This window comes from Staurois parvus, unplaced genomic scaffold, assembly GCF_062004578.1.
Source record: "Staurois parvus isolate SC_StPar_1 unplaced genomic scaffold, SC_StPar_1.0 ptg000256l, whole genome shotgun sequence".
Taxonomy (NCBI): Eukaryota; Metazoa; Chordata; class Amphibia; order Anura; family Ranidae; genus Staurois; species Staurois parvus.
Window position 1 is genome coordinate 1054805 of NW_028318052.1, and position 16341 is coordinate 1071145.

General features: G+C 43.4%; 1 protein-coding gene across 1 annotated transcript; it reads left to right on the forward strand.

Annotated features, from left to right (window-relative positions):
• The first annotated feature begins 140 nt into the window (after nt 1-140).
• RPS28 (ribosomal protein S28) lies at nt 141-15416 on the forward strand. The gene is made up of 4 exons (XM_089681027.1): nt 141-250; nt 5857-5904; nt 12559-12689; nt 15347-15416. The coding sequence occupies exons 1-3, from the start codon at nt 212-214 to the stop codon at nt 12679-12681; spliced, it is 210 nt and encodes a 69-aa protein (XP_089537153.1). The 5' UTR covers nt 141-211; the 3' UTR covers nt 12682-12689; nt 15347-15416.
• Nucleotides 15417-16341: the final 925 nt, after the last annotated feature.

A 16341-nucleotide genomic window follows, 5' to 3' on the forward strand; every position in this document is an offset into this window, starting at 1 on the left:
TGCCTTCTTTAGAACATAAAAACCGATAAAACCTTTAACAACAAGTAGCTTTCTTGTCGCCGTAGCAGGCATTTCTATACGTTGACTCACAAAAACCGCTAGCAAGAACAAGCGATGACGCAATCTCGTTCGCCCCGCCCAGTCTCTTCGATAGCTATAAAAGGCAGGAGGGAGAACACGTGACTCTCTTCTCTTGCTCGAATCCGCCATCATGGATACAGGCCGCGTGCAGCCGATCAAGCTTGCTCGGGTAAAACATGGTGTTGTGTTGATGGGTGTAGCTGTGCGAATGTCTCGGCTCCGGTTCGTTGTTTGTGGGGTTGTAGAGTTATTGGGCGGGAGGATGCGGCCTTCCTGCTCTTTGCTTGTGGTTGTGTCTGGGCTTTGGACCTGGACGGAGTGTGTGCATTGCTGGGATCTGAGGGGAGGAGGGAAGCCATGTGGCGGCTCATCAGAGGGACTTGTATAGTGGTGTGCAGAGAGCCCGTGATAGTGGGAGATAGAAGTGGGGGCATTGCTGGACTCTGCTTTGCCGCAGGCGCACACCTAGGCGTTTTGCAGATACGCACTATAGTACATCTAACGTGAATTCCTATGGGGTGCTTTTTCACCTGGTGCGGTTTTTGGAAAAGGGTCAGGGACTTTTTTTTTTTTTTTTTTACGCAAGAAGTCACTTTTTTGGTTGTATAGACTTAAATGGAAACTCTGCAGAAACATTGTAGTGTGTTTTTGATGCGTTTTTAAATCTGCCTAGCAATAAGAAAAAATGCTATGCTGAAACGGATCAAACACAAACTGCACAGGTGTGAACCTACCCTTAACCACTTACCCTCCAGAGGATTTGCCTGCACCCCCACCCTTCCTGACCAGGCCATTTTTTGTGATGACACTGTTACTGACAATTACGTGGTCATGCAACTCTGCACCCAAATGAAATGTATGCACTATAGAGAAAAAATTAAGAATTTTTTTTACTTTTTTCTATAAACTAAAAAAACTAATTGTCAAATTTAGGCCAAAATGTTTTCTGCTACATGTCTTTGCTAAAAAAAATCCCGATGTGTAAATTTGTTTATGTGAAAGTCATAGCGTTTACAAATGGCGGTGTGTATATATACTAGAACTATTTTTTATACTCCTAATGACGGCGATCAGTGACTTGTAGCGGGACTGCGGCAGGCATTTTGACACTGGAGGGGGGGAACTAACTGCCACTGACATCTCCAGTGATGCTAATACACTGCAGCAAAAAAGCACTTGCGCTGTACATGACACTGGGCAGGAAGGCGTTAACATCTAGGGCGATCAAAGGGTTAACTGTGTGCTGTTTTACAAACTGTGCTGTTTTACTGTGTAAGGCTGCTGCTCTGTATTGCTCTATGTAGAGCAATGCAAAGCAGCATGCTGGTGCTGACGGGAGAGATTTGTATTACCTTCAGACCTATCCCCTGTCTGTTTCTCTGCGATTGCTGGCGGGGTTCCCCACTGACAGCTGAATGCAAAAGAATTGCCAGCATTTAAAGTTTTTTTAAAGCGTGGGGTATCTCCTCCCCATCTATACCAAGCCCTTCGGGTCTGGTATGGATTTTGAGGGGAATTCCAAAATGAAGAAAAATGGTGTGGGGGTCCCCCCAAAATTCATACCAGACCCTTATCTGAACATGCAGCCTGGCAGGTCAGGAAATTGGGGGGGGGGGGGGAGCAAGCGCCCCCCTCTCCTGAACCATACCAGGCCACATGCCCTCAACATGGAGGGGTGCTTTGGGGCAGGGGGGCCCCCAAAAGCACCTTGTCCCCATGTTGATGGGGATAAGGGCCTCTTCCCCACAACCCTGACCGGTGGTTGTGGGGGTCTGCAGGCAGGGGGCTTATTGAAATCTGGAAGCCCCCTTTAACAAGGGGTCCCCCAGATCCCAGCCCCCCTAGTCAAATGAATATGGGGTACATGGTACCCCTACACATTCCCAAAAGTGTAGTGTGAAAAAGACAGGCCATGGTCTTTGACAAGTCCTTTATTAACCGCCGCCCACCATATAGTACAATGACGGATGCAAGGCGGTTCTCTCGTTTGGGAGGACATTATATGACGTCGTCCTATTCTAACCGCGCATGCACGGCTCTGGGAGCGCACAGCATGGCAATCGGCGGTGCGCTGTGTCCCTCGGACACAGCGGGTCACCGGAAAGAGCTGAAGATGTCGTCTTGGTCATGTGATCACCTGTGTCCAATCACAGCTGATCGCGTCTAAATAGGAAAATGCCAGTTATCTGCATTTCTCTCCTCACGAGCTGTCATGCTGACAGTGCCACATTTCAGTGCCTACCAGTGCCCATCTGAGCTACCTTTCAGTGTCACCTGTCAGTGCCATAAGTGCTGCATTTCAGTGCCCATCAGTGATGCCTGTCAATGCTCATCAGTGCAGCCTATTAGTGCCCATCACTGCAGCCTCATTAGCGCACATCAGTGAAGGAGACAAATCACTTATTTACAAAATTTTATAACCAATACTAAACTTTTTTTTTCAAAATTTTAAGCGGTTTTTGGTTTAAGAAAAAATAAAAAACCTAGAGGTGATTAAATACCACCAAAATAAAGCTGTCACAAAAAAATGATAAAAATTTCATATGGGTACAGTGTTTCATGACCGCGCAATTGTCATTCAAAGTGTAACAGTGCTGGAAATTGGCCTGGGGTGGAAGGGGGTATAAGTGCCCTGTAGGCTAGTCGTTAAAAGAAACTAAAAATGTCCCTCCCGCAGTAGATTCAACATCAGTCACAATGCCCGCCGCCACCGACCCGAAAGAATTAAAAAAAAAAAAACAAAAAAAAAACTTCTGCTTCTGAGATGGCTTGACAGCTCTTAAATATGTAAGGGGGCAGGGCAACCCACCTTACCTTCCTGACCTGCTGGGCTGCATGCACGATAAGGGTCTGGTATGATCCCCCATGCCATTTTTTTTTTTTTAAGTTTATTTCCCGAGTTAAGAAACAATGTTTCCTTTTAGTTTCTTTAACTCCAGGGAAAGTGACAGCTAATTCTGTGAGCTAAAGCGAAGAAAAAAAAAAGCTGGCAATTGCGTTTAAAAATCGGCACCGACATACACTTCGTATTGCGTAAAAAAAATTTGTAAACCAAGGCATTATTTTCAATTGATTTTCATTTGTAAACTGAAAATTACATTTGTAAACTGAGGTATTACTGTACTCTTCGTGAGTAAAGTGCAGCTGGCAACTGCATTTACCTGGTGATCTGCTGTGTTATTGGACACTGCTTATGTGGTAAGGCTGCTGTGATTGGCCTTTTTAGCAAATCATGTGATCAGCTGTGTTCGTAGGACACAGCGATCGCGGGGGGAGTGCAGCAGGGCATGTTCTGGGAGGATGTCATGATGCCCTCCCAGAACTAGACAACCGCACTGTAGCAGTCATTTGGCTATAGCCTGGTTGTTAAGTGGTTAAAGCACAACTAAAGCCTGAGATGCTTACCTTTGCTTCAGTGGTCTGACCTATGGATCAGAACAATTTTTACATGCGATGGACTTGTTTGGAAATGACTTATCGCTTGAGAAATTGTGAACAGGCAGGCTTTTGCAGAAGAGACATGCTGTCTGCACCCGGAACAAGCTGGGGAGAAAATGCTGGCAAGGCACCTCACAGGGGTTAAACTGTTGGAACGGACATGGGTATAAGGCCTGTGGTAAAATGCGGTGACATGCACTTTACCACACTGGCTAGATGAATGTCACTACTGGGATACAGAAAATAATTCTTTCCTGTGTCCTGTTCACACTGCAACATAGCCCAGAGGTGCTGGGAGTTGCAACAAAATGCAGACATGCAAATTGCAGCATGTCACTGCATAGCAGTACACCTCTGCTCTGCAGTAGCATGAAGTGTCACTTTGTGATTGTCAGTTGACACAAAACTGATGTGGTAAAATGCACATCACATTGTCCCTTCACCATGGCTCACTGCAGTTAAAACGGGTGACTTCCCAAATACTAAACTTCTCCAGTTTAGTGTTTGGGCTGTGTGAATAGACATTTAAATGTTTGACCAGTTAATACTATGCAGCTCTGTGTGGCTATGCTTATATCCAGGAAACTGCTTTCCATGGGTATGACAATCCTGGTTACTTCTGGGTGCTGTTTTTGCCTCTTTGACTCGGGAAATAGCATCCCAGCAGAGTTGACTTGTGCCAGAAATGCATGCTAAGCTGTGCATGTACAGCTCAGTGTGCATTCAAGACTGCGCAGGCAAAGCCAGCCATAGATGGATTAAAATTGGTTTGGTTCAGTAGCAGCTGGCTGACTTTTGATCCATATATGGGGCAGGCTGGTTGTACTGAAGTTGGTCTAACAATTTTAACCACAAACTGACTGCTTGTATGGAAGTCAGCTTGTCTGAAACTCATAGTATAGTAAAAGCGGAGCTCTATCCAAATAGGGAAGTTCTGCTTTACAGTCTGGCTCCCCCCATTAGTGTTACTAAAACCACAACAGTAAATGCAGTAAATCATGCTTGTTGAACCTAAGGGGTTAATCCTTTCCATTGTGTTAAAAAAAAAGCAGTTTGATCCTGACTTTTCTGCTCCTCCTTTTGTTCAAATGGCCATGTCTTATCTCCTGATGAGACAGACTGAACTGTAGCCATTTTGCACATGCTCAGTTTAGTGTTGCTAGAGGTTTTTTATTGGGGAGTACATGCGATCAGCACAGGGCCAATCGGCACTGTCCAGAGGTCAGGGGTTCTGCATCCTCCAGCAGAAAGCACTCCTACAAGCTTTAACAAGTGCTCTGCTTCACACTGATAGAAGTCACAAGAGTGATCTCCAAACTGTGGCCTGAGAGCCAGATGTGGCCCTCTGCCTGCCTTTATCTGGCCCTTGGGGCACTATTCTTCCCACTTTAACACCAACACTGGGGCATAATTCCCCCAACTAACTGCAATGATGGGGTACTATTCCTCCCACTAATATCAAGGATGGGGCACTATTCCATCCACAAACTGTGACTGGGCACTATTCATCCCAGTAATACCAGTGACTGGGCACTATTCATCCCAGTAATACCAGTGATGGGGCACTATTCATCCCAGTAATACCAGTGATGGGGCACTATTCATCCCAGTAATACCAGTGATGGGGCACTATTTCTTCTTCTGACCACAGGCACTATGCAACTGAACACCACACCTGAGGCATTGCTTATGCTCATCAATGCCCGGCCTAGCACATACATTTTCTACCCCACTGGCCACAATCTGGCCCCTCAAAAGACTGAAGGACCATAAACTGGCCCTTTGTTTTTGAAAGTTTGGAGAGACCCCTGGTCTAGGCGATCGCAAACAGAAGTTCTGTCCCTCCCTGTAGTCTTCTAGGACAGGTGACAGTGAGCGGTCACAGCCAGGTGCCCAAACTGAAGATGCTGGCGCCGGGAACACAGTGCAGCTGGTGAAACTGAGGGGGGGGCGGCACACATTGTGTGAACGAGGGACAAGTGAGTGGCTTTTTTTTTTTTTAAGCTAGTTTTTGTAGCTGCTGACTTATTTATTTTTTACATTTTCACTGGATCTTTGCTTTGCGTATCTTGTGGGTACAAGAACTGTAGTGTGTACTGAAAGTAGGTTGACTATTTTTAGCCACAGTACTCTGCCACTCAAATCTGAATATTGGTGCAATTTAGCCTTGCCCATGTGCTCCTGACAAGGTGTCCCGCCCAAGTTCTAACATTGGCAGGAATCTATCTTTTTCTTTTAAACTTTGTATTGCTGTATTGAAAGAGCTTATAATTGACTATCCTACAAATGTTCATCTTGCGTTTTATAGTATCTTGAAATATCTGTATTTTCTTGTAGGTAACTAAAGTTCTTGGGAGAACTGGATCTCAGGGACAATGTACTCAGGTTGGTGTATTTTGTTGGCAATATTTGTAAATTTTAAGCAGCTGAATATGTAAAAGTGATTGTAAACCTAAAATGCCAAACAGGGAAATTACACCTACTTTATATAGTATGTTACATGCTCCCATTCACATAGCATAAAAAATATTCAAATTGCAGTTTACATTTTTATATTCTCTACTATGCAGGAAGATTTCAATTCAAATTGGTTTGAACACTGTTATAACAAAGGGGTTTCTTGCTTTGTATATTAATGACAGACCTGGGACAGGCTCATGCTAAAATTCAAAATACATTGAAGTCACCCATGGCCCTTCTCTTGATAACATTTAAAAGGAAAATATAGACTTGATTCTAAAGGAGTGACCTTTTTTACCTCCATGCATTCCCTGCAGGTAAATGGCAAATATCTAGATAGCAGTAGTGCCCCCTCACCCCCCCTTAAAGCACAACTATACACACCTTGGCTCCAGTGATGTGTCATCTCATCTCGCTTCTGGATATTTATAGTCGGTAGCTTTCATTGGCTGGATGGGGATAACATCACTCCCATGGGAGTTCTGTTGGTTTTGGCATTGCCGATCTTTTTAAAGGGAGCTGCTCATGTGCAGCTCACTGTACAAAGGCGGACAGGCATTTAATTTTAATTCAAAGACAAAGCATGAAAAATTCTGCCTTTTTACCCCTTTTTTAACTACATAAACTTCCACTTTAACTTTAGATCTCGCTTGATCAGTGCTGTCTGTAATTGCTCTCTCCTCTCACAGGCTTTGCTGAGGTAGTGGGAGCCAGTGGCTCCCGCTGCTGTTGGCCCTTTCCCCTGCTCACAGGATTTGACTGAGTCAAATGCATAGAGCCTGCACAAGTGCCCCCATATCAAGCAAACTTGCTCAGGGGAGCACTCGGAGAACAGCAGCATGAATGCTGGTGGGGGACCACATAAAATTTTCTGTGTTGCTCTGTGCAATTCCAGTGCACAGAGCAGGCAAGTATAACATGTATGCTTAAAATATATACCTGCTTTCCGCATGCGTTTACTGGACCATGTTCAAAATGCATTGCCAAAACGCATCTGCAGCGGGTGTCAATGCAATGCTAACCCCAAACGCAGGTCGCCAACTGTGTTCTGTTTGACTGCACCAAATCACATGGTAAAGTACCATGCGATCCATTTGCAGTGCGAATGCAAATTAACTGCATTCGCTACTTTTGGTGCAGTACAATTTCAGCAGATTCAAAATGGGCTGAAAACACACTGTACTCAAATCACATAGGAGCAAGAGGGTGCTCTGTCCGATTCCTAGTTTGAACCAGCCCTAAAAGAAAATGTTCTATGTGAAAGGGTTTTCTGACCATTGATTGCAAAAGTGGCAATATGCTTTAACTTGGTATGAGAGCTGAAATACATTTCACTGTAGGACAATGCTTGGTGATCACAACAGTTGGGTTTTAGTCGGTGCAGGAAAAGACCTCCCTGTTGGGGAGACGGCATCTGAGCTTGGCTCCACAATTCACAGAAAACACTGAATCAAGCCCACCTGTATCTCCAGGTCCTGTAACTGGGATGCTTACAGTTGGAGCATGCCCTTGAAGGAGTCCATTATTCTGACATGGTCCTGGATGGAATGTGGCTTAGTATTGTGTGGTTCTAAAGCCTACACATTTTACCTTAATAAATTTCTGGCATTAGTATACACCCACCCCCATACTTACCTGAGCCTTCATTCATTCAGTGTTGTTCCTGTCTGTAGTGGCTCTCATAGGTTTTGCTGAGGCAGCTAAAGGCTCCTGCTGCTGTTGGTCAAATCCTGTGATTTGTGAGGCTGAGCCATGTTTTCTACAAATGTAGGCTGTGGAGCTTGCAATTGAGCCCACAGGTGTGCCACAACAGGAAGTGGCTTCCTTTTGGTGTTCACACCAAGAAGAAAAGGCCAGGAGCACCAGCAGTGGACTCTAGAAGAGGATTGGAGCTGCTCTGCAATTTTATTTGTTTAAAAAAAAAAATTATAAAGGATTTCTGGGCACTGGTCCTAAGATGTGGCTGGAAATACTTAAGATATGGCATACTATTGCTAATCCTATTAGACTGAAAAAGGGAATCTCCTGGTTCTATAAATTTCTACATTATAATGAACTTTCCATGCTAAGTGGTGTGGGAAAGGGATCTTCAAAGTTCCTTCACACGAGATGAATGGGAGACTGCCATGGGTAGCAATTTGAGCATCACTAACTGTACCAACCACTGGGAATGTTCCCTGAAATTACTGCATCAAAGCTACTTTACCCCATATAAGTTATCTAAAATGTGCCCCAACATTTCTCCATTTTGTTGGAGTAATTGTGGTGGTGAAAGGAATATTCTCTATATTATGTGGAAGTGTCCTCGCCTACAGCTGTTTTGGCAAGAGGTTTTTGCTCTTATTTCAAGGGTGTCGGGCACAACATCCAAACGAACACCGGCTTTAGCCCTACTTAATCACGTTGAACCTTTTCCCGGGTAATTATAGAACCATAATAGGTCATATCCTTATTGCCACTAGACTGGCTATTTCCACTAAATGGAAATCAACCAATATTCCTTCTAGTTTAGAAGTGAATCACCGAGTACAGACACATTATGTATGCGAGAGAGCCTTAGCAGTTACCCATCAATCTATGGGGAAATTTGAAATAAAGTGGTCCCAATGGAACAAGATTTTCGTCAAATAACAGTATTGTTTAGAGTTGAGTGAGAGACGGTCCTAAATATTAAGATGCGAGCTCTGTTATCTTCTCCCTGTGACGGGTGCGGTGTCAGACCCCTGACCTTCTCACCAAACTCGTGACCGAAGGACTAGCCAATCTAACACCGCGATGTCTCGGGCGTAACAATGCCATGCCCAGTTGCACCCTGCACACCGATTTTCCAGCTAATTGGACCACAATAGACGTACCTGCAGCCTGGGAGCGTTTGCTACTGGGTCAGGTTAATTCCGCAATTAACCCTTCACACTGCCACCTCTCCCCAGGGAAAGGGGAAACTCAGCGATACACTAGGATTGGTTACTCGTCGGTATACCGCTGTCTCCACAGGTTATACAGAGGGTTAAACACTCATAGTAGCGCTCTTTAGCAGCAGGGATTTGTAAGTCACATTAAAGGGCTATAGAAACAGTTCAACACTTTCCGAGTAAGATTTATTACTAAAAGGTCAAAAGGGTGCAGTGTATGTGTTGATGAGACGGGGATCAGAAGTTTAAAGGGTTAAAGTGCTTGCAGGCAGGGGGCTTAGCATCATACACTGATTGCATTCCTGAAGGAGGGGGAAATGAGGGGATAACATGAAGATTTCTTCAGAGTGAGAACCGTGCCTGGCTCTTGTGTCCAAGACTGCTACACCTCCCCCCCCCTTCAAGTGATAGCATAGGAGTTTAAAAGAAATACCAAAATACAGACGTTTTGAGCAAAATGGAGAACCGCACCTCTCCCTGTGTGCATGATTGTGACACTCCCCCTTAGGGTTGCTTTGCTTCATACTTTTTCCTCTTACCTCCTGGTACCTTTGTTTGGTTCTTCTTTTCCTTATTTGTTATACAAATATCCTTAAGAGGTTTGGTGCAGATGGGCCTGTACATCCGTGTTTACTATGATTTAATGTTCAGTGAAGTAATATGCAAGTACAGTATGTTATGTGTAACCATTTGGATTGGACGTGTAACCTCCATCTATTGCAATTTATAGTTGATGCATATTTTGTTCATGGCCAGTGGCCATCTTATATCTGCTATAGCAACATTAAGGCTGTATTTGGGATGTGGTGTTGAGCAAGGAATGTGTGTACCCAACTTCTAACCTGAACCTTGTATTTTTGTACTTTTTTTTTTTTTCCTACAAATTTCTAATAAGATTATAAAAAATTATATATTCATACCTCTTTAATGAACAGCAGTGCAGTGGGGGTACACCTTAGACTCGAAAGACTAAGGTCTACCCTTAGACTCAAAGGTAGGTGGAATGTCTGGTATTGTGTATCACATTTATACCCATATTGTTGGGTACCATTGGATGGCCTTTTTGTGTGTTTTTGGCTAAGCTGATTCGCGCATGTGCAGTGCGGATTGAAGCTCAGGTTTCACAGCTCATTGATATACAGTAGTTCAGTGGTTCAGGACAAGTTCAGGTCAGGATTTTATCCTGTTCGCAATGTGCGGTTTAGAAAGTTCCCATAGAAGTCACTAGCCTGTAATCTGCACCTGAACCAGACTGCACTGCTCAGAAATCGGACAAGACTTTTTCAATCCGCACTTCTAGTGCATTGGACATTTGAACAGGCACCATAGGAAGCAATGTGATTTTTGCATGTCATGTGGATTGGATGAATTTCAAATCGCATCCAATCAGCATTTACACTGCTCAAAAGATGAAAACACTTTAATCAGAGTATAACTTCAAGTCAAACTCCTGGGATATTTAATCTGGTCAGTCTAGTAGAGGGGGTTGTTAATCAGTTTCAGCTGCTTTTGTTAATGGTTTTAATGAAATTACAGGTGCACTAGATGGGTAAAAATGAGATGACCCCCAAAACAGGAATGAATTTACAGGTGGAGGCCATTGAATGACGTTTTTTTTTTTTTTTTTTTTTACGCTTTTCTGACAGTTTTTCACTAGTTTTGCATTTGGCTAGAGTCAGTCACTACTGGTAGCATAAGGCAATACCTGGATCCTACAGAGGTTGCCCAGGCAGGATGGCACATCAATACGTGCCGTTGCCAGGTTTGCTGTGTCTCCCAGCCCTCAAGCATGGAGGAGATTCCAGGAGACAGGCAGTTACTCTAGGAGAGCTGGACAGGGCCGCAGAAGGTCCTTAACGCATCAGCAGGGCTGGTATCTGCTCCTTTGTGCAGAGAGGAACAGGTTGAGCACTGCCGGAGCCCTACAAAATTACCTCCAGCAGGGCACTGGTCTGACTGACCAAGCAATCAAACATACTTCATGAGGGTGGCCTGAGGGCCTGACATCCTCTAGTGGGCCCTGTGCCCACTGCCCCACACCAAAAAGTTGAATTGACATTTGCCATTGAACTCAAGAACTGGCAGGTCTGCCACTGGGGCCCTGTGCTTTTCACAGGTCAGCAGGTTCATCCTGAGCACATGTGACAGACGTGAAAAGGTTGGGAGAAGCCGTGGAGAACATTGTTCTGCTTGTGACATCATTCAGCATGACTGTTTTTAGATGGTGGGTCAGTGATGGTCTGGGGAGGCAAATCCATGGAGGGATGCACAGATCCCTACAGGCTAGACAATGGCACCCTGACTGCCATTAGGTATCGGACCCATTGTTGGACTCTATGCTGGTGCAGCGAGTCCTGGGTCCCTCTTGGCACACAATGCCTGGCCTCATGTGAGGGTATGCAGGCAGCTCCTGGAGAATGAAGAAACTGATACCATTGAATGGCCCCCACACTCACCTGATCTAAATCCAATAGAACCTCTGATGTCCATCTGACTCCACCAGGTTGCACCTCACTGTTTGGGAGCTTAGTTATGCCCTGGTCCAGATCTGGGAGGAAATACCCCAGGACCCCATTCGTTGTCTCATTAGGGGCATGCCCTGATGTCAGTCATGCATACAAGCACATGGGGGGCCATACAAACTGAGTACTATTTTGAGTTGCTGCAATGAAACTTCAGCAAAATGGACTAGCCTGCTGCATCGTTTTTTCACTTTGAAAATTGACCTACAGAGGACTGAATTCAGACACCTTGAAAATCAAACTATGGGGCATCCTTGCATTCCTAACACATTACCCAGTCCATATTAGTAGTATAGATATCCAGCATATTTTTCCCTATTGAGGTCTGATGTGTTTTTCAAAGTGTTCCTTTAAATGTTTTTGAGCACTGTATGTGAATTGGCACTTGGGTCACTTGTTTCACATGTTGGCAGGCCTCATACAAATGGCAGGACTTGAATGTGTTCTGTATGCCATTGGTAAATGGCAGAGGCTCCAGCACTAGCCCTTCTCAATCTGCAAAGTGCAAGCAGATCTGAAGTAAGCAGGAGTTCATTTAGCTCCTATACTTGTCCATAAGTACTGGGCTATATGCATTTAACCTCAATTACACCAACTTGCAGCAAAAAGGTGAAGTCATTGAACCAGTGTATTCAGAAGTCAACCACACTTTTGTTGTTTGGTATTTTTGTCAATAAGAGCACAGAGGTAACCACAGGACACCCCAATCTTCAGGTTAATGTTTGCCTTATCTTGTGTCTTCGATGTATGTTCTCCCAAATGGTACCTTTATGGTTTTTGTATGCTTTAACCATGAAACGTTTTAAACCATTGGATTCTGAAACTTTAAAACCATTTACTTGAAGACTATACTTTTAGTGGTGGTGATTCTTTTGCCAAATACGCTAAGAGCAAGATTTATCCATCACAGAACCTTTTTAGTTCTTGCCTACTTACCCAAAATCTAGTCCCATGGGATCTGTACTCCTAAATTTTAAGCATTTGTGCTTCAGCAAAGGTAATTGAGGAAAACCTGTGATTAACTGTTTAGAACTAGGTCTACATAAAACAAAGCTGCTCTAACGTATATGCTTTGTAAAGACAGTCACTTAAAAGTAATTTTTTAAATTTGTGTACTGGTATATTCATAACTTCTACTCTTGTAGGTTCGTGTTGAGTTCATGGATGATACCAACCGCTCCATCATAAGAAACGTAAAGGGCCCTGTTCGTGAGGGAGATGTACTGACGCTGTTGGAATCTGAACGTGAAGCTAGAAGATTACGCTAACATGCCTTGTATGTAACCTTCAAATACATTTTAAAACGTAACTAAGTTTTAGTGAAGTTTAGTTTGCTTGCCAAGCTGATCCAAACGGGAGATTTACTTGACTAACCAATGCAGTGGTCTCAGTTGATTAAACAGTGTACGGTCTCATCAGGATGAGAACTTCGGTCCTGCTTCCGGAACAAATTCAGTACTCAGCCGTTCACAGGAAGCTTTGCATTCTATGAATAGGAGTCTGGTTGTGATGTCCTCTATTCTCCTCTGCTCAGCCAATCCTCTCCTGAAACTCCTGGGGTATATGACAGTCATAGAAACCAGAACATTACTGAAGAAATGTACAAATGCGTAAATTACACTTTCCTATTTACGAATGCTGGCAGCAGGAGGATTCAAAATGTATTCATTTTAATGAAGAGTGAAGTTCCACTTTAAAGCGGTAGTAAATCGCATCCGAAAAATAAAATCCCATGCAAGGTAAAGACATAATGTATTAGTATGTGATGCATACTAGCACATTATGTAAAACTTGCTTTAAAATGAAGCCCTCCAGTGGTCTGTCACCACAGTAGAGGCTTCCATCTTCACCTGGTCTTCATTCCAGGTTTGCAAGCTCTAAACATCTGGCTGAGCTGCGATGTCACTCCCACGCATGTGCACGGGAGTCTCCAGACACTGCACAATGCTCTGAAGGCATGGCACATGCATTGGTTCCAAGTCTCCTATACTGCATGTTTAGGGAAGATTCATTTTACCTACAGGTAAGCTTATAATAAAGTGGCTTTACTACCACTTTAAACACAAAACAGAAGGAACTCTGCTTTAAAGTCAGCAGCTACCAAAACTGTAGTTGCTGACTATTAATACTCATCTGTCCCAGGCTCCAGCAACATGCTCTTTCCCTCTTCTCTGCCTGATGCTGGCATCTCAGCTGTGGGCACCAGGCTGACAGCTTGTGGCTTCACAGCCAGGTGCCCACTGCATGTTAATCGCGCTTTGCATTCTGATTGGGCCGGCAGTCTTTGGGTAGCGCTGTGTGTTCCCAGGAGACTGCGGGAGGGAAGAGGGGGTGGGGGCTGAACTTGCGGCCAACTGAGCCAGAAGTGGGAGCAGGTACCGGTCAAAACCAGGTATCCACTCCCCCGCAAAAGGTGCCAAATATGGCAGTGGAGAGGGGAGGAGGCAAACATGCAGAGCTTCCAGTTTTGGGTGGAACTCTGCTTTAAGCTCTTAAACTCCTTTCCTGTGAAGGAGCAAAACATATTTTCTTTAAAATGGTTTAATGCATGCTTTCTTGGAATTTAATACCAGGACCTCACTACACAAGTATGAGTGACTGACATAACAATGTTAGACCATGAAAAACAAAATGCAATATTGCAGCTCATTAGCTCTTGAATGTAGTGGTTGCTGTAATTGCTGCTTTTAAACACAGTACTCTTCTAAACATGAGTCTACTTTAATTTCTGTATAGTGGGTAGAAACATTTGCATTTTGTGGCATGGTAGAGCAGTAGGCACATGTCAGTGATGACATTTTGGGTGGACAGACTTAAAAAAAAAAAAAAAAAAAAAAAAAAAAAAAAAACCTTAAATACCTTTCACCCCTTCCTGTCCAGGCCAATTTTCAGCAGTGGCACACTGATTACTCGGTCATGCAACACTGTACAAAATATTTTTTTTTTTTTTTTTGAGGCTGAGCTTTCTTACCACTGGATTTCTTTTTGCTAAACACATTTTGAGCTCTTCATTTATGCCAATGTATTTTGCGCTGCATTTCTTTGGTAAAAATAACCCAAATCAGTATAGTAGTTAGTCTGTGGGAAAGTTGGTCTACAAACTATGGCAGAGTAACAGTACATCAGAACTGAAATTTTCAAATATATGCCAATCTCATTTCTTGAGGCCATAAAATGCTAAGTGCAAATTACCCTTTTTAGAAAGTAGACAGTCTGATATTTAGTGTGAGCAGCATAGTGTGTTTTGAAGTGATAGTTTTTACATACTGCCACCAGAACAGTACAGTGTCATGACTCTCATTTTACATACTGTCACCAGTGTCCTTGATCACCATACCAGTTCAGATTTTTAAGCTTTATTTTCTTTCACAACTGACTAGAGCAGTACTGATAACCATAGTATAATACACTACTTGCTTATAATCCCTGTTAAAAGCAAATGCTTATGAATGGCATCCATCCATTCATTGTGAAGGCTGTGATTGACCACAACTATCACATGGTATAGATGCAATGTGATAGCTGTGATTGGCCACAGTTATCACATGGTACATATTTAATTTGATCACTGACCAATTGCAGGTTTGCAGAATGAATACCTCATTCAGACATTAATTGTGTGCAACTGACATGTGATTGCTGTGATTAGTCAGATCACATGGTACCAGGGCTAGCCTGGTACATTGATCTATCATAAATAGCAGGTGACAGATCATCCTGCAGTATGGCCCTCCTTGGGGGGTGTGGCTGTTTTGCTGTCATTTGACAGGCTGTACAGGAAGCAATTATATAGTGAAAATTGTATTACTGTCTCAATACTGAAACAAAATACTGAAACAAAATAGCAGTGTCAAGCCTGGTATTAGATGTGCTTTTGAATGTGTTTAGATGGCTTTATGTGCAGACTGACATTCTAATTATATTGTCTTTCAGATAAACGTGCATCAATGGACCTTGCAGCAGCTTTGTATTTTGGTTGAAAATAAAACATAAATGTACTGCTTTTGTGTGTGTGTGTGTGTGTTTTTTTTTTTTTTTTTTTTTTTTTTTTCCCTCAGTTGGTGATGTGTTAAAGATAATGTGTTCTGTTAAAAAGGTTTACAAAGCAAACTCAGTGTACTTGCCCTAATCCTTAGTGAGAATCCTGGCTGCTCTCCTTCCTGATCTCTGCATCTGTTAACTGGCCCACACTCCCCTCTAATACACAGCAGGTGATTGACAGCCTCAGATGTTGTTGTTTACTAATGAGGTTGTAGAGGGTATTTTTTCATCTGCTCAGGTGTTGATTTACATTCTGCTCTGCTATGCATTTAGATGTAAACTGCCTCTTAGAAGCCAATAGATGCTATCTGATTTCTAAGCATTGAAAGACTCTGGAGGAGAGCTGCAGGAGGTATAGCTTTTGTGGGCAGATTTACATCCTCACTCTTTTCACCTGTTAAGCAGGTAAGTAAGGGTTTATTACCACCTTAATATTAAACACTCAAGCTTTCTTTTCTTTATGGCAAAAAGCAAATGCATTTCACCTAACTAACTTTCAGCTGCATTTCTCAGTGAGTTAAAGCAGTGTTTCTCCACCTATTTTTAGTCAAGGCACCCTCTAAAATTATGGACAGCTCTGAGGCACCCTTTTGCATTATGGACAGTCTTGAGGCACCCCATTCTAACATAAGAAATATTCTAATTTTATATAACGCAACAATGTCCACATATGCTTTATTCTGCCACAGCAAATACACTTTTGCACACTGGTACTGACTAGCATTCCAAAGTTTCTCTTCTCCCTCACTTTCTCTTCCTCACTAGGGTAATGTGACCCCCAGTGCTGATGGAGAGGGGCAGGGGTGGGTTGAACATGGATGATGTACAGGCAACCAGCATCTCTCAACTGATGCCATTGGTTGTCCGCATGCTGGTGGCTAGAAGGT

Coding starts and splice junctions, on each gene's coding strand:
- RPS28 (XM_089681027.1), top strand. CDS start 212: ATGGATACAGGCCGCGTGCAGCCGATCAAGCTTGCTCGG. Junction 251..5,856: donor AGCCGATCAAGCTTGCTCGG/GTAAAACATGGT, acceptor ATTTTCTTGTAG/GTAACTAAAGTTCTTGGGAG. Junction 5,905..12,558: donor CTCAGGGACAATGTACTCAG/GTTGGTGTATTT, acceptor CTACTCTTGTAG/GTTCGTGTTGAGTTCATGGA.